Here is a 26,315-nt window from a genome sequence, read left to right as displayed (position 1 = left end):
TGGACCCGTCTTAACCGAGCTGTGTCCTAGTCAACAAAAGCCCTCAAAGGAAACATCTCAGTTGTTCCCTTTTAAAATCAAACAAAGACAGATGAAGCACAACAAAAAGACAATATTTCAATGTGCATCCTTTATATTAATGGAACGTAAAACACTAACAAAGCTGCTGCTGTACGGTGAGCAACCTTATGAGCCACTTTACAGATCTCTACAAACACATTCCTTTAAAAAAACAGATGTAGGCACTGTGTGAAAACCTCAAACTTGAACTTGTAGCTACAACGAACTCAGCACTGAAGAACAACCAAAAACAATCTGATGCTACCTGAACACAGACGCTATATTAAACTAACATTTGAGAACTACTTTCTAAGGCAAACACAACTTTTTCAGCCGACATACGATTGATTTTAGATTCATCACTTGAGTTGTAAAGAAAAAACCTGAGAAGGGTTGTGATGCTTTTTTTAAACAAAGAAAAAACAAAATCTCAAGCCTCCATCCTGCTCCTGCTTCCTCGTGACTACGGGACATTCTCTGGCCTGGTCAGAAGCTCGGAGGTCATCTCCCTGATTCTCCCGAGCGGCAGGCCACAGAGGGCCCCCCGGTGCTTGGCCGTCAGTTCCACCAGAGCATTGACAATCCTCTGCCTCCCGACAGCCGGGTGGTGCAGAGTCAGCGCTGCCATCAGGGTATCGAAGCTGCCCATGGTGCCGTAGTGTTGGGGCACAAACGTCGCCTTTGCTGTGGGCACGATGCAGACCACCGTCCTGCTCTTGGTGCTGGAGCCCAGAGGCAGCTGAGAAATTCATTAGAGAGGACAGAGATTATTCATTATTATATTATACTGCACCTTTATTTTTGATAGGACAGAGAGCTAGCTGTGAAAGGGGGGAAGAGAGAGTGGGGGAAGACATGCAGCAAAGGGCCACAGGTCGGAATCGAACCCGGGCCGCTGCGGAGGCGTGTAGCCTAATGTACTTAAATGAACTCCAAAGCTTAGGAATATATACGAAGCTGTTTCAATGTCCAGGGTTTTTGTGTAAGATGAATATACTAATCTCTCAGATCCTTATATTTAATTTAAGGATCAAAACGAAAGATTGTTTTCATTAATGATTAATCAGCAAATTATTTTCTTAATATATCAATTCACTTTTGTGACTAAACTCTTGCTGTTTTAGTTTTGGTCTTTGTTTTAATCTTGTCGCCTAATTGGCTCTAATCTAAATCGATTTTCTGGATAGATTTTGTAGCCTTAAATAATCGTTAATATGAATAAGACCTACTTTAATGTATTTAAGACCTAGCACATAATATATTTTAACATATTTAAGACTATGTTATATCATTTTATACTTTTTAATATCCTGGGGAAACCCTGTTCACGAGGCCGACATCACCTCCACTATGCCCAGCACCTCTCACCTTTCTCTCAGTGCTACTGGGGTCAGTCTGGGCTTCCTGTGAGGACTCCCCGATGCTGCCTGAGGCCTGGCTCAGACTCTGGCTCCCACCGACGGCTCTGTTGATGTGCTCCACATGTAAAGTACGGCCCTTCACGCTGAAGCCATTCAGCTCCCTCGCCGCAGCCTCGGCAGACTGGAGGCCAGTTACCGTCACTATGGCAACTCTGGAGAACGCAGCCAGCGAGAGGGTCAGTTCTTCCACTTTAATGAGTCCACACGGAAAGTAAATCGCTTTTCTAACTGAAACCGATGAATTAGGATTTTTGATAGTCAAAACTGAGGAGTATGTGAAGATCACCATGAATCTGATTTGTAAATAACGTTGTGAGAGTAAAGTCACAAATAATTAAGTGTAAACAGTCGATGTTCTCGTGCAGCTCACCTCAGATCTTTCTTTAAAACAGGGAAGATGACTTCAGAGGGATGGTACTTCTCAAACCACGTCTTCACTTCACTCTGATGAAGATAAGATTTAGTTAAAGCCTGTGATGCCCCCTGGTGGCTGCAATGGTACCATACAATGCATCACAGTGGATGGAAATGAACAAAGTTTAGATTTGATAACAATCGTGGTATTTGTCCTGTAGTTGGAGATTGTACTTTTTGTGTAGTATGCAGCAGAGCAGTGTGAAGTCACCTCTGTCACGTTTGTGGGAAGGTTAGTGACGCAGAGCACTGAGCTCTCAGCCTCCTCACAGGGAGATTCTGTGGTTACAACAAACATTAAGGTTAAAAATCCTCCACACTTACAGCTGTAGAGCTTTAGCTACATTCCCCAACCACTCACCATCAGTTGGACCTTCTGAGATCGTGGTGGTGTCCTGTCCCCTGTCAGCAGCTCCTGCAGGCTGCAGGTCTTCTTCAGCATCGAACCATGACTCGCTCATGTTGAGCTCTTTGCATGCAGCTCCTGCCCAACAAAGAATTTATTGGCTTATGGCTCTTTATTTAAAAACGTGAGAGAGATGCTTTTGCTTACTGGTCTGCTTTTCTTCCGGCTTGTTGGCATCATGGTTAGCATCTCCTCCCTGAGGGACACAAGTGACAACTCTCCTTGTTTTGCTGTTCTCCGCCTTCAGCTTTTTGTCCCGAGTCTGACGATCCTGGGAAAAAGATCAACTAAATGAAATAAAGCCAGCGTTTTGCATTATTATCTGTTTAACCCCCAACAAAGCTGTGCAAACTGACGAGTAAACACCAAATAGAGACTAGTCAGGACCAATGAGACAACAACAAGCTGCTCAGATTTTTTATTAGTAGCATTTATCTTTAACGTCTCATTGTGAGTTCATGTGATGAAGGAATAATCGGAAAAATGAATTCCCAACTGGGAAAATTCACGTGAACGCCGTCTCAAGTTGGAACAACTTTCTCTGATCTTCATTGTTATACAAATATTGGAAAGAGGCGTCGGGGTTTAAATGCTTTAAACACATAAATACACACAGGTCGTTTTACAGAGTCCATTTTTTTTCCCACATTCCAACTTCAAAGCACAAGAAAACACTGAAGTCAGAACGACTTCACAAATTGGGACTTTCCAGGAGCATGTGAACAAAAGTCTGTTAACATACCTGGAAGCCAACGCTGCTTTGATCACCAGGACATCCATTTTCTTCAGCTAATGTTTTATACCCCTGTGGCTCCAGGGCGTTCCTTAAAGTCAGATGAGACAACATTACAGCTGCCTGACTGTTGAATTACATCAGACACACACTCATTTATGTTCTTACATACCGAGAGGGACGATCTTCCAGCACATCACCAATTATCTTAACAGAGACATTAGATCATTGTTGTTACATCTGTGGTTAAAAAAACACCAAACCACCAACAGTTTAAATCATTCTGACATCAGTGGGCTAATGAGGCTGAGTCTCACATGTGCAGGGACGTAACCTGCTCCAGTAATACTCTTCTCTGAGTCAACACACAGAGGTTTAAGTTGCTCCAGAGGAACTCCCTCCAGGATCTGGTCCCTCATGTGGTTATAGTCACACTCCAGTTTTTGCAGGACACCTGAAATGTTTGCAGGAGGCTCCTTTGGCCTAAAGAGAACGGAGAATGATGAAAGGTTTGAACTGCAGGTTTCCTTCCTTTTTAATTGAGCTGCATTATAAACATTAACAGTTTGACGAGCATGTGAACTAGCAAATGGGAAATAGCAACCCATTATACTTTGACTAAAGCCATACAGAGACGTTTCGTTTTAAAACTGAAAGCATTTTAGTCCGTTTTACACATTTGCTCCGAACAGCATGGAAAGGTTTCTCTCGTTTTCTCTCGTTTTGTGGGTCCGGATCTAAAAGGCAGTGACACAATGAATTCTCAAGTTCTCTGCAGATGTGGCAACTGCTGCTTGTTGGTCACATCAACTTAAGATGTTAGGAGCAGCAACTGTAACATTTACTGTATTTGATTTGACTTTCTCGTTTCCAAAAGTCTCCATTTCTGCCCGTCCATACTACAACACAGCCCCGGGGTCGCAACAGTGACATGTTTTAAAACTATAAAACAGTTGTGCGGATGAAGTCTTTAAATCAGGTTATGAACTGACCGGTATTGGTCCTTATCTCTGTGCGTTGTAATGAGCTGGTCTCCCTCAGCAGAGGTACAGCAGAGTCTCCAGCAGTGTTGCCTGCACATGAGGTGCTGCACAGCCAGGAGGCGCAGCTCTGCCTGCTGAGCACGCTCAATACAGTCACATCCCTTTCTCAATTTATAACCCAATCTGCAAAAAGAACAATAATATAATGACAGATATTAGTTTTAATACTGCGGAAGAAAACATATTCCAGAGACTGTGTGTTTTGGTACTTTACCTTTTAATTTTCTCCTTTTGTTCCTTTTGAGCCGCATTAAGTTTGATAAACTCCTGAAACCATAAACAGAAGCTTATGTAAGGTTTTCTCTGGTCTTATTCACAAGATGTGGGTATAAACCAGTCATTGTTTCATGCATCACTGGTTTTAAAATGTTTGCTACAGGAAACATCCTCCGACACAACCTACACCCTGGAAACAGTGGTCTTAGCTCCGTCATAGTGTTTTCTCCTGAATGATATCAGGTTCATCCTGACAGCACTGTGGAGAACGTATTTCTGTATATATTATTATTATTGTCTTTATTAACGTTTCAACCTTACCCCAGCCAGATAGTCCAGATCTGCCATGTGGACCTCGGTGATGACGTGCTTGTCGGCAGTTTGTGGATCCTCCGATTGGGTGAAAGTTGACACGTGTGGTACAGACTCTGTGCCGACCATGACATCACAGGTGGGAGCGCGATGCTGAGGGGGGGTGCAAGTTTCTGAGGTGTCCTCCTCGGCTGGAGACGTCGCAGTCTCACCGGTGTCTGACAGTGCTTCACTATTAGTGGCGCCCGGTCCTGAGTGATGTGCTTGTGGTCCTCCGGGAGCCACTAAGCCAAGGATGCTCATATCGTCCCCCATGATGCTGTGGAAGTAGTCATTCTGATCGGCTCCACTGAACGTGTTCTCCTGCCACTCGTCTTCGGTGCTGTTTTCCTCGGCTGGGTCCAGAGAACAGCTGACCTGCTCCGACACGACTGATTGGATGCTCCTGTCACTGTCTTCTCCAGCATCAACATCCACACAGTCACAGCTGCAGTGCTCAGAGGGAGACTCGTTTGGATTTGACCTGTCACATGAAACAACTTTGCTCATTTTTACTAAAATGGACGTGAGAACTGTGGCATCAAGTTAAAAGATTAAATATGTTTTATAGAAAGGTAGTTTGCCCTAGTTTATATATGCATTCGTTTGAGACTGAAGTTCCCAGAATTGTCTACCTAAACAAAATTCAGTGTTACCCACAGCATTGCACACAGTTCACTCTTGTGCGCAACAGAGTCAAAGGTCAGATACACAGACTAGATACTCACTGCAATTCACTGACTTCAGCACAGTTAGCAGCGACGTTAGCATTCAGGTCCTGCATCACTGAAATGTGGCTCTTGGGCTCAGGATTTCCTCTCTGACCACTTGGCTCCAGCTCCATGTGCAGAGGGAAGCTCACCAGTATGGCTGGATCCCTGCACACAGTGCCACTGCTGGCCCTCTGCCATGATGGTCAGAAAACACGTCATTATTCATCAAAAGCATAGAAAAAGTTAAAAGACTAAACCGGTGTTTAAACATCCGGATAGAAAACGTCATACCCTCTCTTTGTGTCGGCCTGGTACCTGTGTGATAGGGCTGTTACAGGCTGTATGCACAAGCTGTTTGCTGTGGCTGAGCACCTCATTTGGCTCTCGGGTGAACTTCTCCCTCACATCATTCGGACGCATCTGTGTTTCGGGCAGTTCTTGCAGGAGGTGAAAACAAAACAGGACCAAATGTTTAATGCAGCAGCTGTCGACTAAACATCTGAGCTCATTAAATCAGGGAGCAGTTTAAAAAGTTCCAGACTAAAATGTTTTTCACAGATTTCTAGGTGTCGTGTTATTGAAAACAGTAAAGTCAATGTCAAGATGATCTATCTTCTGGACTGGAGTTGTAGGCAAAAGAAAAAAACACTTTTGGACTCGGGTCATTTTCTCTGCACCGGTAATAACGTCATGTGCTTCCCTCTTTCCTCTCATCTCGCCGCCATTTTCTTCCTGTCAACGCCACGAGTGCAATGCATGATGGTATATATTGCTCGCTTAGTGACCATCGGTTGTACACAACTTTTTACGATGCACTTTTGGACACAGTCTATGGTCCAAGGCTTGAATTGTGATGTTCTCTGTTTGACAAGCTCGTGTAGCTGTACCTGTTCATCCATCACTACCAGTGACAGACTTGTGTTTCATATTTGTCATCACTGTGCGTGTGTGAGATTTGCATTTTACCACATCTGCACTTCTTTGCTCCTGGTGTTTTGGATCTAAGGAATAAAACATTTTCCACAGTAAATCCCAGTAAAGTGATGAATCCTTAACTTGGGTGTTATCAATTCACTGCAAACATACATCTGTTGGTTGCATGTGATGGTCGGCTGGACAGGAGCGATCCTTTCCCTGTTATCTACTTTAGTTATAAAACAAAACTGTCATTGATTATATGCATGTGTCGGTGAGGTACTACAACGTGAATGAAGGATGTCAACAGACTTACACTTCACATAAACATGATATGTAGACAGTTCCAACGCAGAGTGTCTCTGCAGAAACTGGTGAAACCCTCCTTCATCTACAAGAGAGAGAGAAATGAAACTTACACTTTCAAACATTTCATTGTTCATCTTTTAGCCTTTTTACTGTCCTGTCCAGTTTTTATCTGTTTGCTGTTCTAACCTCATATTTTCTGCTTCTTCTATTTAGTCTTTCATCTGCTTGTGATCAATTTTCAATCTGTTCATTTCCACCCACATGTTGTCCCAAAATAAAATGACAAACATTAAACTGATGATTGAGTCGTTCTTTCTGAAACACACCCAGTATGATGTTTCTGTCCTCCGGAGTCAGACCGAAATACCAGCCCTGCAGCTTCTGGTCAGTGAGCGACAGGTAGCGATGAGCCTCCACCAAGTCGAACACAGACCTGCAGCACGATGAGGAGAAGCTCGTGGTCACCTGATCGGTGGAATGAGTTTAAACATGCTCACTTACAGTGGTGGAAGAGGTTGTGTTACCTTTGCAGCAGGAACTTCCTGTACGTTTCTGTTGATGGAGACAGAGATGGATGAAGCGTCAACAACAGGAACTTGATCATGGGGACATTTCACAACTGGGTCCTTTCAGAGACTCGACCACTGTACGGATTCAAACCTCCAAACCCACTGTACGGATTCAAACCTCCGAACCCACTGTACGGATTCAAACCTCCAAACCCACTGTACGGATTCAAACCTCCGAACCCACTGTACGGATTCAAACCTCCAAACCCACTGTACGGATTCAAACCTCCGAACCCACTGTACGGATTCAAACCTCCAAACCCACTGTACGGATTCAAACCTCCAAACCCACTGTAAGGATTCAAACCTCCAAACCCACTGTACGGATTCAAACCTCCAAACCCACTGTAAGATTCAAACCTCCAAACCCACTGTACGGATTCAAACCTCCGAACCCACTGTACGGATTCAAACCTCCGAACCCACTGTACGGATTCAAACCTCCAAACCCACTGTACGGATTCAAACCTCCAAACCCACTGTACGGATTCAAACCTCCAAACCCACTGTACGGATTCAAACCTCCGAACCCACTGTACGGATTCAAACCTCCGAACCCACTGTACGGATTCAAACCTCCGAACCCACTGTACGGATTCAAACCTCCGAACCCACTGTACGGATTCAAACCTGCAGAAACCCATGTCACAGTTTTATTTTCAAGTGTTCTTCTCCTCGGGGACTTACTGGGACACGGTTTTCTGCACTGGGACTTACTGGAACACTGTTTTCTGTTGGGGGACTTACTGGGACAAGGTTTTCTCTTGGTGGACTTACTGGGACAAGGTTTTCTCTTGGGGACTTACTGGGACAACTGTTTTTCATTGGGGACTTACTGGGACACTGTTTTTCTCTTGGTGGACTTACTGGGACAAGGTTTTCTTGGTGGACTTACTGGGACAAGGTTTTCTCTTGGGGGACTTACTGGGACAACTGTTTTTCTGTGGGGACTTACTGGGACAGTGTTTTCTGTCTGGGACTTACTGGGACACAGTTTTCTGTTCAGGGACTTACTGGGACACGGTTTTCTGCAATGGGACTTACTGGGACACTGTTTTCTGTCGGGGACTTACTGGGAAACTGTTTTTCTGTTCGGGACTTACTGGGACACTTTCTGTTCAGGGACTTACTGGGACACGGTTTTCTGCTGGGACTTACTGGGACACGGTTTTCTATTGGGGGACTTACTGGGACACTGTTTTCTGCCGACTTACTGGGAGACGGTTTTCTGTTCAGGGACTTACTGGGACACGGTTTCTGGGACTTAGGGACATGTTTGTGGGGACTTACTGGGACACGGTTTTTCAGGACTTACTGGGACATGTTTTGTGTTCTGGGACTTACTGGGACACGTTTTCTGGTCGGGGACTTACTGGGACACGGTTTTCTGTTGGGGACTTACTGGGACACGGTTTTCTGCATTGGGACTTACTGGGACACTGTTTTCTGTTGGGGACTTACTGGGACACGGTTTTCTCTTGGGGGACTTACTGGGACACAGTTTTCTGCAATGGGACTTACTGGGGCACTGTTTTTCTGTCGGGGGACTTACTGGGACACTGTTTTTGTGTTCGGGGACTTACTGGAACACTGTTTTTCTGTTCGGGGACTTACTGGGACACTGTTTTCTGTTTGGGGACTTACTGGGACACTGTTTTCTGTTGGGGACTTACTGGGACACTGTTTTTCTGTCGGGGGACTTACTGGGACACGGTTTTCTGTTCAGGGACTTACTGGGACACTGTTTTTCATTGGGGGACTTACTGGGACACTGTTTTTCTGTTGGGGGACTTACTGGGACACTGTTTTCTGTTGGGGGACTTACTGGGACACGGCTTCTGGATCACCGCGTCGTAGAGGACCGGGATCGGCCGGGGATGCACCGCCACGCCCGCGTACCGATTAGCCGCGTAGCTCTGCCCGGGGAGCAGCAGCTCGCAGGGGAAGGTCACCGGGAAACACGGCCACACCGTCTGGAAGCAAACACACACATATTCAACAAACACACACATATTCAACAAACACACACATATTCAACATCACACAAATATTCAACAAACACACACACGAGTCGAGTCCACCTCCATGAATCCACCGGGTCACACGGTGTGAAAACTCCATCACGACCGGAACATGCTAGTTAGCTTAGCTCGCTAAGCTAACTTCGGCTAAGCGCCAACAACGAGATTACAACAACTTTTAACTTTAAATTCTCCGGTGAAACTCCGCGTTAACCGCGTGTCACCTGGTGTGTCGCCATTTGCAGCTCCTTCACATGAACGGATCCGTGTTCAGTCAGACTGCGGGTTCCAGTTCCAGGCTCTGCTCGTTAGCTTCTCCACCGGGCGAGCAGGTGCAGTTTAAAGGTTCAGTCCGCACAAATCACACAGTACATCCTCATCCCTGTTTGGGAATTATTATACAAAACATCTGTTCGTTTGTTTTTTACTGGTTTGTGTGATTTCTCTTTTTTTTTATTTGCATGTTTTAAATAAATTAATGAATAAACATAATGAATGAATATCTAATGGAGTTCAGACTGTTAATGTTTCACTTCAATCTGTCCAAGAGGTTTTTACCTTGTAATGATTAAAGTATTATGTAAAGTATTATTATTATTATCATTATTATTATTAGTCATTATGCATTTGAATCAACTTTAATAATCACATCATAGAGATATTACAATTCAATGAAAAAACAGAACAAGTACCTGATTAATCTTAAAAATAAAATACATCATAAATTAGCAAATTGAAATATAGCGCTTAACTCTACAAAAAATGAAATAAAAAGTTTAAATTGTTGATTGTTTCACATCATAACAGCTTTACCTGGACTCGATTCTCCACGATTGGCTGAGCGGCCTCACGTGAGATGATTTACAGCTCATTCATTGGTCCGTGAGTTTCCCGGGCTGTACTGTAAAGTTTTCAACAAATGTAGCTTGTTTGCTGTTTCACATTTTTAATCTTTGCAAATATTTTTATAATAAACCTCTACATATTTTGATCTTTTCGACACCGCTGACGGCATTTTTTGGCTCATCTGTCCAAATTCGAGGATTTTGACTTCAGCTTACCACAGACTTTAATTTGTAGAGCTCATTTAAATTATTTAATCAACTTTTTAAACATCACAGAGATATAAAAATTCAAGGTAAAAAAAAACTGTATAAGGACAAGTACTATATTATCCATTAAAATACATAAAACTGTGCACTTTGAAATTAAATGCCTAATGCAACCAAAATCTTTAATTTTAATAATCTTCAGTGGTTTATCAGTCAGGTTGTGTTGTTCCTTCTGCTCTTAATTCATACTTTCATATTTTGACACTGGTATTAAATAACATTTTCTGTGGTATTAAAAAGTTCTTTAAAAGTCTTGAATTTAACTAAATATTTATGTCCCTACTTAAGCAAAAGTAGTAAAAATACTATATTTTAAATTCAATATTGTGACATATATATTTTATCCATGTTATAAATATACATATACCATGTTTTAAACCTCTATTCATCATCCCACTTAGCTAACAATTATTTTCCTGTTTTGTTCCAGGATAATTTTCCACTAAAACGGGGAAAACCAACTTCACCAACTCCACCATTCAACAGATTATTAAATCAGTGAGTTAATAACGCTGACGTTGTTTTCAACACAGACCTCAACAGTCAGGGAATCTCCCCATCAACATAAATGATCTGCTCACATAACACATTTGTGATTGAGTTACCTACTTCCTCTCACTGCAGTGTTATACATTTTTATTATAACCCCTCATTCTGCAGCACGTTGTGTGTATTTAACAAACACTTTATTCATTGTCTGACCTTTGAACGTCCACTGTAGGCTCAACTCAAAACGATTCCCTCCTATGAATCTGTCCTTTTATTTCACATCCCATTGTCTGTGGAGGTTTTTTCTTGATTTACTTTTTAAAAGCTCTTCTTAGTTTATTGATTTATTTTGTGCAGTGTTTTATTTATTTAATCAAATTTGATATATAGACCCATTAACTGGGTTTATTGAACAATGTTCGTCCTCATAAACATTTGAAAATGTGTGTAATGTGAGCTGGTAATAGTCAGTGTGGTTTTGCTGAATGTTTATGGCATTATTGAACATATAGAGCTCTCTGGAAAGATAAAATGAGTTATTTGAACACTTTCAGTCTCCATACACTTACAGTTAGTGCTCAGAGCCCATTAAAGCACCACACAAGGATCCTGTTGTTGTGTTCTCTGCTGCAGCCACAGGGAACATAATTATATAATGCTGACGTCAGCTCGTGGAAAAGTCAGGGACCGAGTTGTTGTGCTACCAGGACACATTCACATCCCAAAACTGATAAGTGCTACTTTTAACTCTGTGCAATTCAGTTGTGCACCTTTTATTGTACTGTGGGGGGGGGAATTGAATGTGCAGCAGAGAGCGAAAAACACATATTAGAAAAGCGTCAGATCCCAGCTCCCACTCTACACCCACCACTCGCAGACAGAAAAAGAAAAGGCAGACAGAGAAGCTGCAGCCTGTGGATCAGGAGCAGTTTGTCTAATGTAACATGTTGTTTTACTCAGCATCATGTCTCACTATCATCAGCAGGAAGAAGCTAAAGAATTGTTTTACACTTTTACAATGTAGTAGTAGCCTACAATTCCTTCAGGATGATATACCTACTTACCTACTTACCTACCTACTTACCTACTTACCTACCTACTTACCTACCTACCAATTTACCTACTTACCTACCTACTTACCTACTAACTCACCTACCTACCCATCCCTTCCAACCTTCCTACCTACCTACCTCCCGACTACAGGCAGATCAATTCCAAGAAACTGTTACACTAAATTAAATAGTGAAATAGTCAACAAGTCAACTCTAAGGAAAACTTCTTTGAGACTTGGATGCTCTGTAATTACTCTGTATAAGATAAACTGTGCTGTGTCTTATTTGATCTACAGTATATTCTTTGTGGGACACCCAGGTGCTCATGTTCTGGTAGTTCAGGTCTCTGTGCACTAGAGGGCAGCCATGGCCAGCGTAAATAAATATGAGCTCCCATGAAAAGCTGACATAAGCAATGACTTGTTGTGGGTGGTGTGTGTGTGTGTGTGTGTGTGTGTGTGTGTGTGTGTGTGTGTGTGTGTGTGTGTGTGTGTGTGTGTGTGTGTGTGTGTGTGTGTGTGTGTGTGTGTGTGTGTGTGTGTGTGTGTGTGTGTGTGTGTGTGTGTTAGAGAAATCCGTTATGTAACAGAGTTTCAGGGAGCAGAGCTTCTCCATGGTAATTAGCACAGTGCGAACACAACAAGTTAGCCAAATAATGTGAAAGATTTGTGCTGGTTCCTTCCCGGGCAGCGTGACCCATATTTCTCAGTAGCCGTATCCAGGACGGAGTCGTTCACTCTCTCAAACTGCAGTGAAAGGAGGCTTTGTGTGTGTGTGTGTGTGTGTGTGTGTGTGTGTGTGTGTGAGAGCACCTGCCTTAGTCTTTAAAGAAGAAACCATATAATGCTTGAGCGGCCTTGTCTTTGCCTTGTGTTTGGATTAATAATTTACTTGGACGCGGCTCGTGGTCATGTATTAGGCCCACGATGTATGTTGAAGGACCCATTAGCTTCACTCTTCTCCCTGCTCCATGTATCACGAACTCTGTTATTGACCCAGAGAGTTGTTTACGATGCAGCCTTGTTTGTTTCTCATGTGTCGGTGCCTAAAACGTAATATATACATCTGTCCATACCTTGATTTAATGATAATGTCGTGTTTCCAGGTCAATATATGGTGCCGGACTGTGGCTCAATTCAGAGGCTGCATCCTTCGGAGGCTAACTCATTTTGGTTCGGCCTTCGCGGTCTATGCGGCCTATTGAGGAGGTGGTCCTCATAGGGCCAGGTGGACACTGAATTGAGACAGCTTGTCCCATCTCAATCTGACGAGAGGACTAGCTAAAGTGCTAATGTAGCTGCACATCACAGCTACTGTGCGAATATTCATATTTTTTATTTCTAAAACATTATTACAGTTTATCAATCCAGGAAATAGTCAGGGGGAGAGGGGGACATTTGTGTTGGGGCATAAAACGAATTCTAATTCTGAATGTGTCTTGTTCCACACACACACACACACACACACACACACACACCTCCGACAGCAGCTTCCAATGAAGAGCAGCGAAGTAAAGGTAAAAAACAACATCAGTTATGAATGTGACCCACACAATGAGAGCAGGGCAGCTCCCATGAGCTCACTGAAAGGCCTCTCACAGCGTCCACAGCCTCTCTCAGGCGATGGACAGTTAGTGTAGCTCCTGGAGACGTTTACACTCTGTGCTTTCATGAGACTCAACACCAGGCCGACTGCTGCCGGGCCATCAAAACAAGGCCCCAGTCCAAAGCTCCGCTGTTTTATCAGTTACCATCATTGCTACATGTTCCAGGACAAATTTAACACCAGGTGACATTAGGAGGCCGACACTGTAAAAACAAAAAGTCCGAGAGACGTGCCCGAGGGAGGAGTTTGAGGCCGAGCTGTTGAAATGAAGCAAACATCACAAGATGGTTGTGAAACAGCACAAAGCTCACACTTCCTCAGGCCTCAGAGTTCACATAGAACCAAACAACACAACACGGTGCCAAACACACAGTTTGGAGCAAATGAATACCTCCGGAAAAATATGGTTGCACCCCCGTCTGTCTGCTGGTTTGTTTGTTTGTAAACAAGATTACGCAAAAAAACCACCAGACGGATTTCCACAAAACGTGGTGGGAGGATGTGGAAATCAAAATTACATTTGCAATAACTATCACACACACTACAGACACACTACAGACAGTTAAAGTTGTTTCTTCAGTTGCAACGATTATCACACTGCACCTTGGAGTGTATATAGTTTTAGTTTTGTATTGTCTTTGACTTTTTCTTATAGTAATCTCTTTCTACTTTGCTTTTATTTGAATTTATCTATTGCCCTGCTGAGCGGTTTCTTGGTGCAGCTTGGTTGAATGGAAGTGGACTGTTGGCGTCTCTACTAGTTTACTCAAGCATTCCTCAAAATAAATACAGGTTCACTTTCCAGCTCTACTCCACTACTTTATTTTCACAACTCTATGTACTAGTTACTTTTCATGGCAACACGTCGTAGAAATATCCAACAGCTTTTAAAATGAGCTAGAATTTAGCAACTTGTGAAGTCCTCTTAATTGTGGATTATTTTATAACCCGAGGTTTACTGTGTGGTAATGTTGTTCAGCACAAATGTAATAATGTGTAATATACACCGATGAGCAACAACGTTAAAACAGGTAGCTGGGTTTAATGTTGAGGTTGATCCTTGTGCTTTTATGTTTGCACGATTCGTCGGTAAATAATTCACAGTTTGACACTAAAACCTTCAGAACAGGAGAAACAGGAAGACATTTCTGACGCTGCCGTTTGTTGCTGGTTCGGCGTTTGCCGAATTATTCATGAGCTTCAAGCATTAGACTTGACTGAGAGCTGGGAGTGAGCCATAAATATTAAAATATCCAATACTTGCACATACGTGAGGTTGAAGCTTCATCTACAAGCAGAAACACCAGGATAAAGAAACGGAGGTAAATGATTTTATATTGAAGGGGTTTTAAAAAAATCTAATAACCAATTAATACATATTTCTATAAAGATATATATTATATATTACTTTGTTATCTATATATTCTACAAGGGGTGTCTGATAATTTATATAAATCTATGCTCTTTTTTAACTTTTACTTTGAAATATAAATTACCACCACACTTAGTGATGCTTATGTACTTAAATAACTTCGCACTATGCAAATGTCATATATAAATTTGACTCTATGCCTTTAAAAAAATGTAAACACCAGTTACAGTGTCAACAAAATGAAACCAGGTTGTTTTTTTCCGCTCTCGTACACGGATCCCCGACGATGCTGAAACCCATTTGCCACAAGTTAAAAGAGAGTTAATGATTAGCCAGTCAGGAGAGGCATGTGACTCAGAAATCAGTCAGGTCAAGCACAGTGACTGCCAGACCACAGCAGCCAGTCAGCTGACCGACTGACTGCAACAGGAGTGTGGGGGGGGAGAGAGTGAGGAAACACACCAGGACTGCAGGCAGTGAAGCATAGAGGACCGTTTATTGTACCCAGTACAGATTATTATAAACTCAGCAGTGTAAGAAACACGTTGTGAGGGGAGTGGACTGAAGCCTATACAAGTGCAGACGATCCCTGCGCCCGGGGTGGATCCCATGATGCCGTGCGTCATGGGTAGACACACGTCTGCAGGCGTGATAGTAACAACTCCTCATCCAACCCCAACACAGGGCTCTCCTGAAGAAACAGTCTGCAGTAGCTGCATCGTAAGGGTGGAGATGGGTTTTTAAAAAGGTACATGTCTATTAAAGCCAGAACTATACAGCTCATACATTAAAAACAAAACAAATGCAGCCTTATAGCAAAAATATATACTTTATATAAGTTTGTCTTTGCCCCCATTCAGAAACAGAGATCATGAACACAAGAAAATTGCAGAGAATATCACAAATATCTTCTTTGTCCAGAGACGGTAAAGCGATATGTTAGTGGGCACACAGTCTCGACTGATTACACCATGCAAAGAGAAGCAGGAGGTTTCCAGTTGACAGCTCGTGATTGGCGGAGAGGTGTCCCAAAAAAAAAAAAGAGGTCGTCAAAATTCCACCTCTCTTTTCTTTTTTCTTTTTTTTTTTACTTGCATGCAGCTTCCTGATGCTCCTGCCATACTGGTGCATCAGAGGGACGAGTACACTGCCAAGGAAACGTGAAGCACCGAGACAGAGTTATGGAAAAGAAGAGGAGCAACGTGACCATTTATCATACATAATAACTTCTTAGGCTTTTTAGGAATTATCTGGCAAAATACGTGTTATGTATCCCTTTCCAAACGGAGGAGATGGAGTGCTAATCGCCGCTAAAAGTCGAGCGATTAAAAGGAGCCAGCAGTAATGAACAGAGACTGGAGGAGTGGACTGTATAGACTGAGGGCTCCTACTGTGGGGTGCAGTCTCTAAGGGGAGGCAGATACAATCTCTTACGAGTGGAGAACCATTAAAGAACATAACATTTACACAAGAGAGCAGCCCGACCGACTGAAACACAGCAACGCCCCAGAAAGCTGAGAGTTCTGGGTGTCTAAAATAAAACTAGTTGTTGTCCTATCTACAGAACACAAGAAGCCGATTGATGTTTTTTTTGTTGTTAATCCGTCTTTTTGCAATTTAAAGCCCTTTCACGGATTTTGTCGCTTAGATGTGGTGACGTAAAAATGTGGGGGTCCCAAAAAAGGCAACTATAGAATAATGCTGCATTTTATATATCTTATTAGATTTTTTTTTTTATGTTTTCAACTCTTATTTGATTGTACTTAAGAAAAGCAGATTGTCACAAAATCAGAAATGTAACAACGTTTTGCAGTCCCGTACAAAGGGGGGGGCGCAGCGGGGAAAGTCTGCCAGTTCGTTTAAAGTTGGCGGGCTGTGGCCTCGCTTCGTTTGGTCTCCATAGCAACAGTAGCCCCTCTCCTTAAGCTTGTGAGAGCGACCGGTTCCAGTTCAACGTCACCGGCCTCACATCCCTCTCCCTTTCTCTCTCTCTTTCTCCGTCGTTCGTGTGATGGTGCAGTAGAAGAGCCCTTCGCAGGTTTTTCCCTCGTTCATTCTTGGCTTGGGAGTCGAACAGAGTTTTTAATAAAGGTTTTCCAGGGAGCGGGAGAAGGAACAGAGCAGAGCGCGAGGTCCCATCTTCCGAAAGAAGCTCGCCAGGTCCAGCTCTGGGTTTTCTTTTAAGAGTGGGCGTCGAGAGACTTTGGGAGTGTTTGCGTGTACGTGTGTGTCGTGCGTCAGGACGCCGGATGCTGCGTGCTAGTAGCCGTAGCCGTCTGAGAAGGGCAGGCCCGCCACACACTGCTCCCCGGCGTCCAGCAGGTAGGGGGCGGACTCTTCGTAGTGGGTGAGGGGCACGGTGTCATCGTCCACCCCCGGCAGGCTGTCCGGGTCGACCTTCAGGTTGGGCCTCTGGTTGTCGGGGAAGGCCATGGAGAAGAGAGCCTCGGGGTCGCACACGAACTTGTACACGTATCGCTCACCAGCCACCTGAGAAACAAGACAACAGACATATTGACTCTCATGGGAAAAGTTGCAGGACTCGTGTATTTTGTAGAAGAAAAGATATTCACTGCATCTATTTAGCTGCTATAAGACTATGTCATAGCATCCCCCCCCCGAATCAGCTCACAACGGCTGGTAGAGGAGTGGAAGGAGAGAAAAGAAAGGGGTGAACGTGCCTTTACCTTCTGCATGATGCCCTTCTCGTAGTAGTAACGCAGCGAGCGGCTCAGCTTGTCGTAGTTCATCGCCGGTCGGTTCTTCTGGATGCCCCAGCGACGAGCCACCTGAGGGGAAAGAACCCATAGATCACAAATCTGCTCTGTAAAGTTCAAACATCCGTGCAGTTGTGCAAAGTGGGGACTAACCTCTTCTGGCTCGATGAGTTTAAACTCCATGCCGCGACCGGTCCAGGCGATGAAGTGGCCATTGGCCGGGTCATCCAGTAAAGTCACCAGGAACTGCCAGAGCTGCAGGGAGCCGCGGCGCTGGTAGGGAGGTCCGTCACGGTACACGGAAGGTTCCTGTTTTACTTTACCTGCGAGAGGAAGAAGAGCGAAGACGAGAGGACAGAAAGAGATGAAGAGGCAGAAGGGGAAAGAGCGAAGAAAAAGAAACGCGTCAGTCAGCGCTGTGCTCCACCACGGCCACAGTGTGGTGAGACATTCCTGCCAGATGGCGACTGTGAAGAGGACTCGCTGTTCATTATGTACCACGAGCAGCCAAAGGACCCAGCTCTGCTCACAGGAGCCCACTTTAGAGAATCTAACACAACTTGGTTTTTTCCTGATCTTACCTTCTAATCTTTCAGGGACCACACAGGTATCGTCGAAGTAGAGCTGAGGATCTCTGTCGAAGGAGAAGCCTGCGATTGGAAAAAAAAGATACAAAAATCAGATGAAAGTGCGACAGCAGGTCGAGCGAGGTGTTCTCACACGAAGGCCAATGACCACAGATCAAAACTGCCTGCAAAGCAATATGGCCCGGGCAGCTACACAGGGATTCACTGATAGATTAACTTCTCCTTGAGTTGTCATTTCAATGCTGCCGACTGCTACTTTATCACCCGCTGAGTTTTCAGCAGCTCAATAAGTCACAAGGTTCAGGGTCACAGAGGATGAATTTAAATTAAAACATGTCGATGTAAAATGAAGACAATATTCTGAACTTACTTTCATGGTTATTTTGGTAGAAGCTCCCTGCTCTCCCAAAGGATGACTGACAGTTCGGCACTTCTGTAAACAAAGAAGACAGGAGCATGAATTTAGACCAACCGTCCTATCAAATGTGTAATACATCAAAATCCAGCTCACAGCTGACAGATATATTTGGACGCCTGCCACCGTGCACAGAGATACGCAGCTTTGATATTGTATCTGCAGCGGGTCGTGCGCTTCACTCTGTGTTTATAGAGACATCCAGGCCAAGCTATATTAGTGCGTTAGGTCACTCTGACAAATATACAGTATGGAAATAAAAGGTCAAAAGACACGGTGGCGGCTTTTCTGTCCAACCAGCAGCCATGTTCATCCGCAGCTCCAATAGCTGGGCTGAAAAACGTCCGCCCACGCGCACAGAGGGGTGGACCAAAGCCCAGATCAGAGTACACTGCTCAGCACACAACATCCCTTGCATGTCCGCCAAGCCCTTAAATGGGATTAGCACCATGGTTGCTGTATTAAATCTCAATGACAATCAAGTTATGCCAGTCCTCCCCCGAGGGGGTCAAGGCCTGTCTTCCGTTCGCAGCGTTTCTGTCCCTTCCACTCCTCTATTTCCTGTTTGCTGATAAGATGGCCACAGATCAATCATGAACGAGTGTTTCCTCAAGTCTCTGACTCAGGAAAGAGTTTGCAGGAAGCAATCGTTACGGTCAAGTCTTAGAAGAACTCTCGAAACTCCTCCGGCCTAATGCATGTGTGCACGGATTCAAACTGTGGCTGTATATCTGTCACTGAACATGCACATCGTCCATCCATCTCGAGATACAAGGCCTGTGACGTAGGTATTTAAAGACCAAAAGAAGCTAAGAGGATTTGTCATTACATCACTACCCTGCCAGCCGCTCACACAACAGGCAGGAGAAGAATGAGACCGGCTGAACGAGATAAAGATAAAGAACAAAAGCTGCAGAGTCTCAGGAAAAGATGGTGCTAATGCATCAGAGCGGGGACAACAGCTGGGCGTGTGGGTGCCAGGATCAAACAACGCACAACCCACACTCACTCTGCCTCGTTTGATTTACACAACACGAGTAAACAGCATCTCCGTCAAGACTGATTGACAAGGAAGCATCGTTTGGCCCCTTGAGTTTTCTGTAAAAACCAAGCAGAGAAAATCCAGGCCCCTACAATGGACTTGCTTTGCTGCAGGTCACCAAGTCCTCTGAGGACGCTGGCCTAGATCTATTCCAGGTAGGCTCATTGAAGAGGTTCTCTGCACCTGGCTGGATGACCCATTTACTTTTTGCCCTTGGAGGCTTAAGCGGAGCTAAAAGACCCACTTTACTCCTACTGCCGTGACTCTGGAGGAACAACACATATTAGGCTCCGAGTCTTTGAGTGTGTGAAATGAGCGTCTGTGTGACCAGGCCTCTGCTGCATGCTAAAACTCACAGGCATGTGTTACTGCCCAGAACAAACATGGCCAAGCACATTCCTCGCCCTCTGCTCGCTCTCAGCTCCGGACAATTACTTTCACACTGATAGCGAGAGACTTTCATACTGGATTCTCTTCTCCAACTCCTGCTACTCACCAGAATCAAAGCAGAAGTCACGGGGCTCCTGTTTGATGGCCATGGGATGGAAGGAAGCCTGACACTGAGGGCCCTGGGGTGGACCTGGGGGGCCCATGGTGGGGACGCCCTGCTCGGCGTACCGTGGGTCGATGAGCTCTTGTTTGAAGCCCTGGGGAGGCACTGCCACCAGCGGCTCTGACATCTGGCGGTGGTACGGTGGCCGCCCGTCACGTGGCAGGTTGTTGTTGTTGTTGCTGCTGGGAGGCTGGGGCATGAACTGGGGGCGCCCTTGACTCTCTGAGGGGGGGAAAGGTAGACATGGCTCTGACATCTGCCTCTGGAACCTTAAGATGGAAGAAATGGCAAAACAATGTGATTAATGCTGGAAAAGACACGACAATAATTGTAAAGTCCAACTCTAGGTAAAGAGGCGCGTGCTCACCTGTGCTCAGGTGTGAAGTTGTTGGCATCCTGACTGATGGGTACACAGGGCACGGCGAAGGGTGGGCTGTGGCTGTGGACTGGGAGTGCTTGCTGGTTGGGCGGCCCTGCTGTGATTGGCTGTTGTACGTGCACCGGACGCGGCCCCGGGGTCGGATTGGCTACATGGGAGTGAGGCGGGGGAGTCTGCTCGCTCAGTGGGTGCGTTCCTGGCGTGCTGTTGGGGCCGCAAGGAGAGACCGGCGTTGAGGGGGGAGTTAATGGCTTGAACCCTGGGGTGGGCTTCCTGTCGCAGGCACTGTGGATGAAGAGACGGGGCAGAGGAAGAGTCAGAACTCGTATCATTTGAGACGGTCCAGTGTCTGCTGTTGTGCGCCTGATCACTCTGACACTACGAACCTGTAGCTGTAAAGGCACTTCTCTCCGTAGGGCATGGGACTCCTGTCCTGGCGGCAGGGGGACAGCTCTTTGGAGCGAGTCAGCTCTCTTTTGATCTTGGCTGGTGGCGGGCCATGAAACATCACTAGATAGAAGGAGACATGCGGAGAAACAACAGAATGCATTAGATAAACTCCAGATATCACCTAATTGAAGCTATAAACAGAAGTGCAGCAGTTATCTTAACAACGTTTGGATCTGATGGATAAATGGACGCATGGACAGCGTCTGTGTACCTCCCCCCCCCCAACTGACAGAGCCACTTAGCAGCTATTTATCATCCGCCCTAATGACGCTCGACTCCACGCTCTGAAAACAGCCATCCATCCACCAGCGCTAGGTAGCATGATACTAACTGCACTGTACACACAAAAGCTATCAAACTCCTCGTCTGATTCCCATTAGGCCAAGCAATACCAATCCCCATGAATCAGTGTGGCTGTAATCTAATGGCGGTGAATGATTTTCTTCTCCCGGGCTGTAACCATTAGACACTGGCTGCCGCTCTCTGCGTATCAGCGGCAGTTTCCGGGGCGCCACATAATAGCCAGGCAGAAACTAGATCCCTGGGCACAGAGGAGCGGGAGCCGAATAAATCACCCAGGGTGCTGATGGACCTGAGCAGAGCTAACAATGGGCACGTGAGCTCCCTTGTGTGCGCAGCGAAGCCTAATGGCTCGGGCGAGACTCCTCACACACACAGAAAAGTAAATAACGGGAAGATTAGACGTCTTCTCTTACTCTGGAACGGTGCAAGGGGGGCGGATTAATGAAAAAGCACCAAAACACAAACTCTTGTGCTGTTGCATATCAGTTGATCCGCTTCCACAGCTTCTCTCTTTTCAACTTACAAGTAAATTATGTACATTTCAGTGAAGGAGCCGTTACTCACTGGAACTCATATTTGAAGCTCTAGTTTTGTCGAATAAGGGATTTGAGAGAGAGAGAGACAAAGGCCACCAAACCCACTCCTCTGTATCAAGGACACTGCTTTGAAAACCAATCATTGGGGACAGCACGACTAAAACCTTACCGCTAAAATTTACCAGGACCTCAGACATGCCTCATTAGGCTCTGGTCCCCATGAGGTGCACTAGTCCTGACAAGGGAAGTGTTTAAACTGAAAAAAAAGGTCCTTCAGAGGCAACAAAAACAAGCACACACAGATACACAGCGTACTGACAGCACAAGGTCACGGACGCAACCACAACGGCACTTAACAGTGACCCAGCAACATTCAGAATAAACCCACACGGAACCTTGGATGAGGCCCTCTATAAAAAAAGACATACATGTCACAGCAGCAACGTCAATAACACGTTGCAGCTCTGCAGGCCAGTGTTCAGTTTACAGCTCCACGTGCCACATTAACCAAGATTTAAAAGCCCTGACGGCGAGAGGCAGCCACCACACCCTGTCTCCATCTCCTACGCATCAGACGAAAACATAAACTCAGAAAGACATAGGCGAGGAGGGGGGAGCACATAAAATGCTCCATTGGGCATAATTCAAACATCCCCCCCCCACTGGCTGCAGCCTAAAGGCGGCGTGCAGAGCAGAACAGGAGGCTGCACGGACAGTTTTTGAGGGATGTTGGTTCAGGGTAGCAGAGACTTTAAAACAGGCAGATCTGAAGCCGCCACTATCCACTGGAATCTAGCCCACTTCAGCAGCAGGGCCCGAGTGCGAGAAAGTGTGAAATCAGATTAGGAGCTTGGCTCATGTGATGCCCCATGCCAATCGGCTGATTAAACTCAAAATGGAGGAGAGGGAGGGAGGGAGGGAGAGCAGCCCTTCCCAGAGTCGAGTCTTGAAGACGAAGGATGGTGCTTGTCCTCAAAAGGATGAAGAATTCTAGTGTATTGCAGGGGTGACCCGGACGTCTTTCCAGGGACAGTAATTCAAAAAGAAAAGATTTCCTCGTAAGAAAAACGGAGGATTAAGTCTCATTTCAGCCCGATTAAAGACGGTTATTTCAATTTCCTGAATACAGAAAAGAACCGACCGGTGCTAAAACATCCCAATCATGACCAGGATCAACGGCACCAAGGCCGTTACAGAATCTGTTCAGGACGACACAATCACAACAATCAACAGAGGAACAACAGAGGTACTCACAGTTATCCGACTGGAAATCAGGGACAAACTGTTCGTCATCGGGCACCTGGGCTGTGAAGATACAGGAGAAAAGGTACAAATCAAAACAATGCTCCTTTGGAATTTATTTTTTTTGGAGCAACTCAAAAAGCCAATTTTAGCCAAAACAAAAAAAAACATGGTCAGCAGTTTCTCATGCGAAGGACTTTGCTCTTCTTGCTCTAATCGCTAACTGAAAAATAGCGTATATTTCACATTCCGGCCGAGTTAATCTTTCACCTTAAAACTTGCCCAATTTCATCGTGGTCACCTTTTAGAAACAAAGGTCTAAGAGATAAACACGGTCTTCAGCCGCTGCTCGTAGTGGAAGGTTGATAATAGGGAAAACACAACTTTCGGGAACTTTGGTAGAATTGTCGAATGATTTATTTTCTGTAGAATAAATACAAAACTCACCTTCTGCGATCCAGATCTCCTGCAGCTGGCTGAGGTCTTGGAAGAGATCTGGAAATATCGAAAAGTAAAAAAGAAAAAAGTTATTGATCAGATGTTCCCACAAATCAAAACATGCTGATCACGGGGACGAGCGTCACCGGGGATGTTACCTTCCGTGTCCTGGGCGAGTTCTGTGTCGACAAACTTCCTCTTCCTGTCGAGCAGAGGCCTGATGTGAGCCGGTCCATCCACATGAGACTTGTGCTGCTGGGAGAAGATGGTAGAAATGTCAGAACATCAACAGACAGGAGGCAGTGACCAGAGCACGGGGACGCACGGCCACCACTGTACACAATGTAAAGCCACTGGTCAACAATGTAAGGACATGATGACGTGTGTCCACTTACGCTGGGTGGGACCATGAATGGGACCTGCTGGTCGTAGAATCCGTCCATGTTATCTGGTCGAACGGGGAGGGGGGGCTTCAGTATTGGGGGGAGGGGGAGGTGTTCGCTTTAAAGCGACAGCGCCTGCGTCACTTTGTGGGTCACTGGAAAACAAGGACGAGGAGAGGACACAAAATCAGTTTCATGCTCAAGGGACGGTGGACGAACAGTAAAACCTTAAATATCCAGAACCCTGAAGTTGTTGTGCTAAAACTTAAACATCTGGACTCCTCTACATCGGGTTGTGTTTACGCAGCAGCACAACTGGTTCATCTTCTGATGCTGCAACAAGGCCACCATCTTCCCTCGGCCCTTTATTTAACCAACAAACAGCTCTTTGAAGCGAGGGGGGGGGTGGGGGAAGCAGCTCAACATAAACACACACGGTCATTACGAAACACATGTAGTGCATTTATATAAGCTGCACTACTTGCCTACTATAATCCGCTCAGAGATGTGGAGTAAAGACTTGGGAAGAGGAGTCTCGCTCTTCGCCTGCTCCCACGAAGCAAAGCTAACGAGATGGAGATGAACCAGGGCCGGTCACAGAGCTGATTAGTGTCTTAACGAGGCTCCGACCTATTGCTGGCTCCTACAAACTGGTGTCACGGCTACCGCCCCCACCACCCCGTGTACAACTCTGCTAGGTCGAGGAATTTAAAAAGACAAAGTTAAAAGAAATAGTGATATGACTCACTCCTCCATCTCCCGTTAATAGATGACGGAACACAGAGCGACTGCTGGGCAATAACTCCAGCAGCCGAGCAGGAGCCAGTGTCTTGTGGAGCTCGTATTAATATAGCTCGTTAATCTAAAGTAGAAAGTTAGCGTTGACGGTTTAATTGGCTCGACTCTGACCCACTATTTACGCATTGGAAGTTAGAATAAGGTGAGAGAGGGGTGTTGTACCTGCAAGATGGAAGTTTGATGCTTTTAGAAATAAAGTTACTTCACTTTTACAGGTTTTAAATCAAGAAGTATAATGACGATATTTATTTTATCATAAAGAAGCAGATATTAATGATAGATATCAACTATTATAATATTACAACTTTTTTTCTCATGGTTTTGTGACTTATTTGTTTTTACTGTAGAAATCAGAATGCTTTATGAATAAATATTATTACGGGTATAGTTAAATAAATATTTAAGTGTAAAAATGATAATGTTGACATTTTTGAAAACAAGACAAAGTTCGCAACTTAATAATTAAATTTTCACTTCACGGGCTCATAAAAGAGGTTCAAAGTCAAACTGCGCAACTTTTCAACTGTTTGCGCAAAATCCCAATTTGCGTGAAACTTTTGCGTCTCAATCGAGGTTTTGGAGAGGGGGAATCATCCGATACCGGCCCCCCTCCTCCCCCCTCCGCCCTTCCCCCAACCCCCCCCCTCCCTTGTTTTTCTCAATGAAGTGAAATTGGATCCGTTTGGAAACAAGGGAGGAAAAAAAATGGCCCGTCCATTCATAAAAAAAAAAAAAGAAATCACAGTGTCCTGACCGCGCAACAACCACGCACGTAAATCAACACACACACAACAACACACACACAGTGTATACACGCACTGTGTTTTATTTAACGCACATAGAAGCGGAATATTTAAAATGGTCGCCAAAGTAAATATCTTTAAATAAAATGGCGTTGCGTATAAGCGCGTTAGAAGAAGAAGAAAAAAAACATCCGCGGCTCCGTGAAAACTAGTTCCCCCCCCCCAGCAGCAGCAGCAGCTTACCTTGCGATGCGCGTCCACGTCCTCTGCGTCCGAAAAGATGCGTTAAAATATCCACGCGCACGAAGTGATGATTAAAAGACCACGCAACGTCGTGCACCGGTCCGCGCACTAACACGCAGTATCAAGCAGGATCACGCACTCGCACGCACAGATGCTGCTCGGTCGACGCACAGAAGTTGACTGAGCTTTTTTCTCAATGGTCCGCTCGCTTCTTTCCCCCGGGCTCCGGCAGCGCGCAGGCTCGCTCGCTGATTGGCTGGCCGGGCAGGTCCGTCAAAGGGGGCGGCCAATGGCGTCCGCGGAGGTGGTGACTTGTGCACGAGGGTCGGCTCGGCCAATCACAGCGCGGCAGGGGCTGATATTTATGAATGGCTGGATTTCATTCACGCTTCCCCCCCCCCACCCTCCCCCCCAGTGTTTTTCTTAAAGGTACAGCTGCGGTGGAAATGTACTGAAGACGTAACTGTAACTGTAACTGTAACTGTAACTAATAACTTAGTACATTAACCCCGACACTGTAATCAATTATTATTATTTTACGTGAATGATTCCATTTCTGTTGATTACGTCACTGTTCAGAGGGAATTATTTACTTTTTAAATCAGAATCAGGTTTTATTTCCAAGCAGGTTTACACATACAAGGAATTGGATGTGGTGCGTTTGAGTATTAATATAAAAAAATAT

At 45.1% G+C, this 26,315-nt stretch overlaps 2 protein-coding genes across 8 annotated transcripts; both read right to left on the bottom strand.

The window, feature by feature from the left end:
• Positions 1-115: 115 nt before the first annotated feature.
• Positions 116-9,523, bottom strand: rbm44 (RNA binding motif protein 44). 4 transcript variants are annotated; one of them, XM_047342530.1, is made up of 21 exons: positions 9,396-9,523; positions 8,976-9,123; positions 7,106-7,133; positions 6,908-7,014; positions 6,589-6,663; positions 6,444-6,501; positions 6,324-6,358; positions 5,649-5,794; positions 5,373-5,548; positions 4,615-5,128; positions 4,292-4,344; positions 4,027-4,200; positions 3,352-3,517; positions 3,207-3,241; positions 3,044-3,125; positions 2,449-2,572; positions 2,257-2,379; positions 2,107-2,174; positions 1,852-1,925; positions 1,429-1,633; positions 116-799 (listed from the first exon to the last, which is right to left on the bottom strand). In XM_047342530.1, the coding sequence occupies exons 1-21, from the start codon at positions 9,408-9,410 to the stop codon at positions 524-526; spliced, it is 2,682 nt and encodes an 893-aa protein (XP_047198486.1). In that variant the 5' UTR covers positions 9,411-9,523; the 3' UTR covers positions 116-523. The 4 variants fall into 4 exon arrangements, with proteins under 4 accessions (XP_047198486.1, XP_047198488.1, XP_047198487.1 ...); XM_047342532.1 differs by having other exon boundaries at positions 5,673-5,794; XM_047342531.1 differs by having other exon boundaries at positions 6,444-6,498.
• A 5,755-nt stretch (positions 9,524-15,278) lies between these two features.
• Positions 15,279-25,825, bottom strand: etv5a (ETS variant transcription factor 5a). 4 transcript variants are annotated; one of them, XM_035174928.2, is made up of 13 exons: positions 25,631-25,825; positions 23,859-24,001; positions 23,622-23,715; positions 23,473-23,520; positions 23,038-23,088; positions 20,881-21,004; positions 20,483-20,779; positions 20,059-20,384; positions 18,476-18,538; positions 18,100-18,168; positions 17,672-17,841; positions 17,483-17,590; positions 15,279-17,291 (listed from the first exon to the last, which is right to left on the bottom strand). In XM_035174928.2, exons 2-13 carry the CDS (start codon positions 23,904-23,906, stop codon positions 17,061-17,063), a joined length of 1,629 nt encoding a protein of 542 aa, XP_035030819.2. In that variant the 5' UTR covers positions 23,907-24,001; positions 25,631-25,825; the 3' UTR covers positions 15,279-17,060. The 4 variants fall into 4 exon arrangements, with proteins under 4 accessions (XP_035030819.2, XP_035030818.2, XP_035030820.2 ...); XM_035174927.2 differs by having other exon boundaries at positions 23,622-23,718; positions 25,631-25,824; XM_035174929.2 differs by having other exon boundaries at positions 17,489-17,590; positions 23,622-23,718; positions 25,631-25,824.
• Between the last annotated feature and the right edge of the window lie 490 nt (positions 25,826-26,315).

Source organism: Hippoglossus stenolepis, chromosome 13, assembly GCF_022539355.2.
Source record: "Hippoglossus stenolepis isolate QCI-W04-F060 chromosome 13, HSTE1.2, whole genome shotgun sequence".
NCBI lineage: Eukaryota > Metazoa > Chordata > Actinopteri > Pleuronectiformes > Pleuronectidae > Hippoglossus > Hippoglossus stenolepis.
Note: the sequence above shows the minus strand (reverse complement) of the source record. Positions and strands in the feature narration are given on the sequence as shown.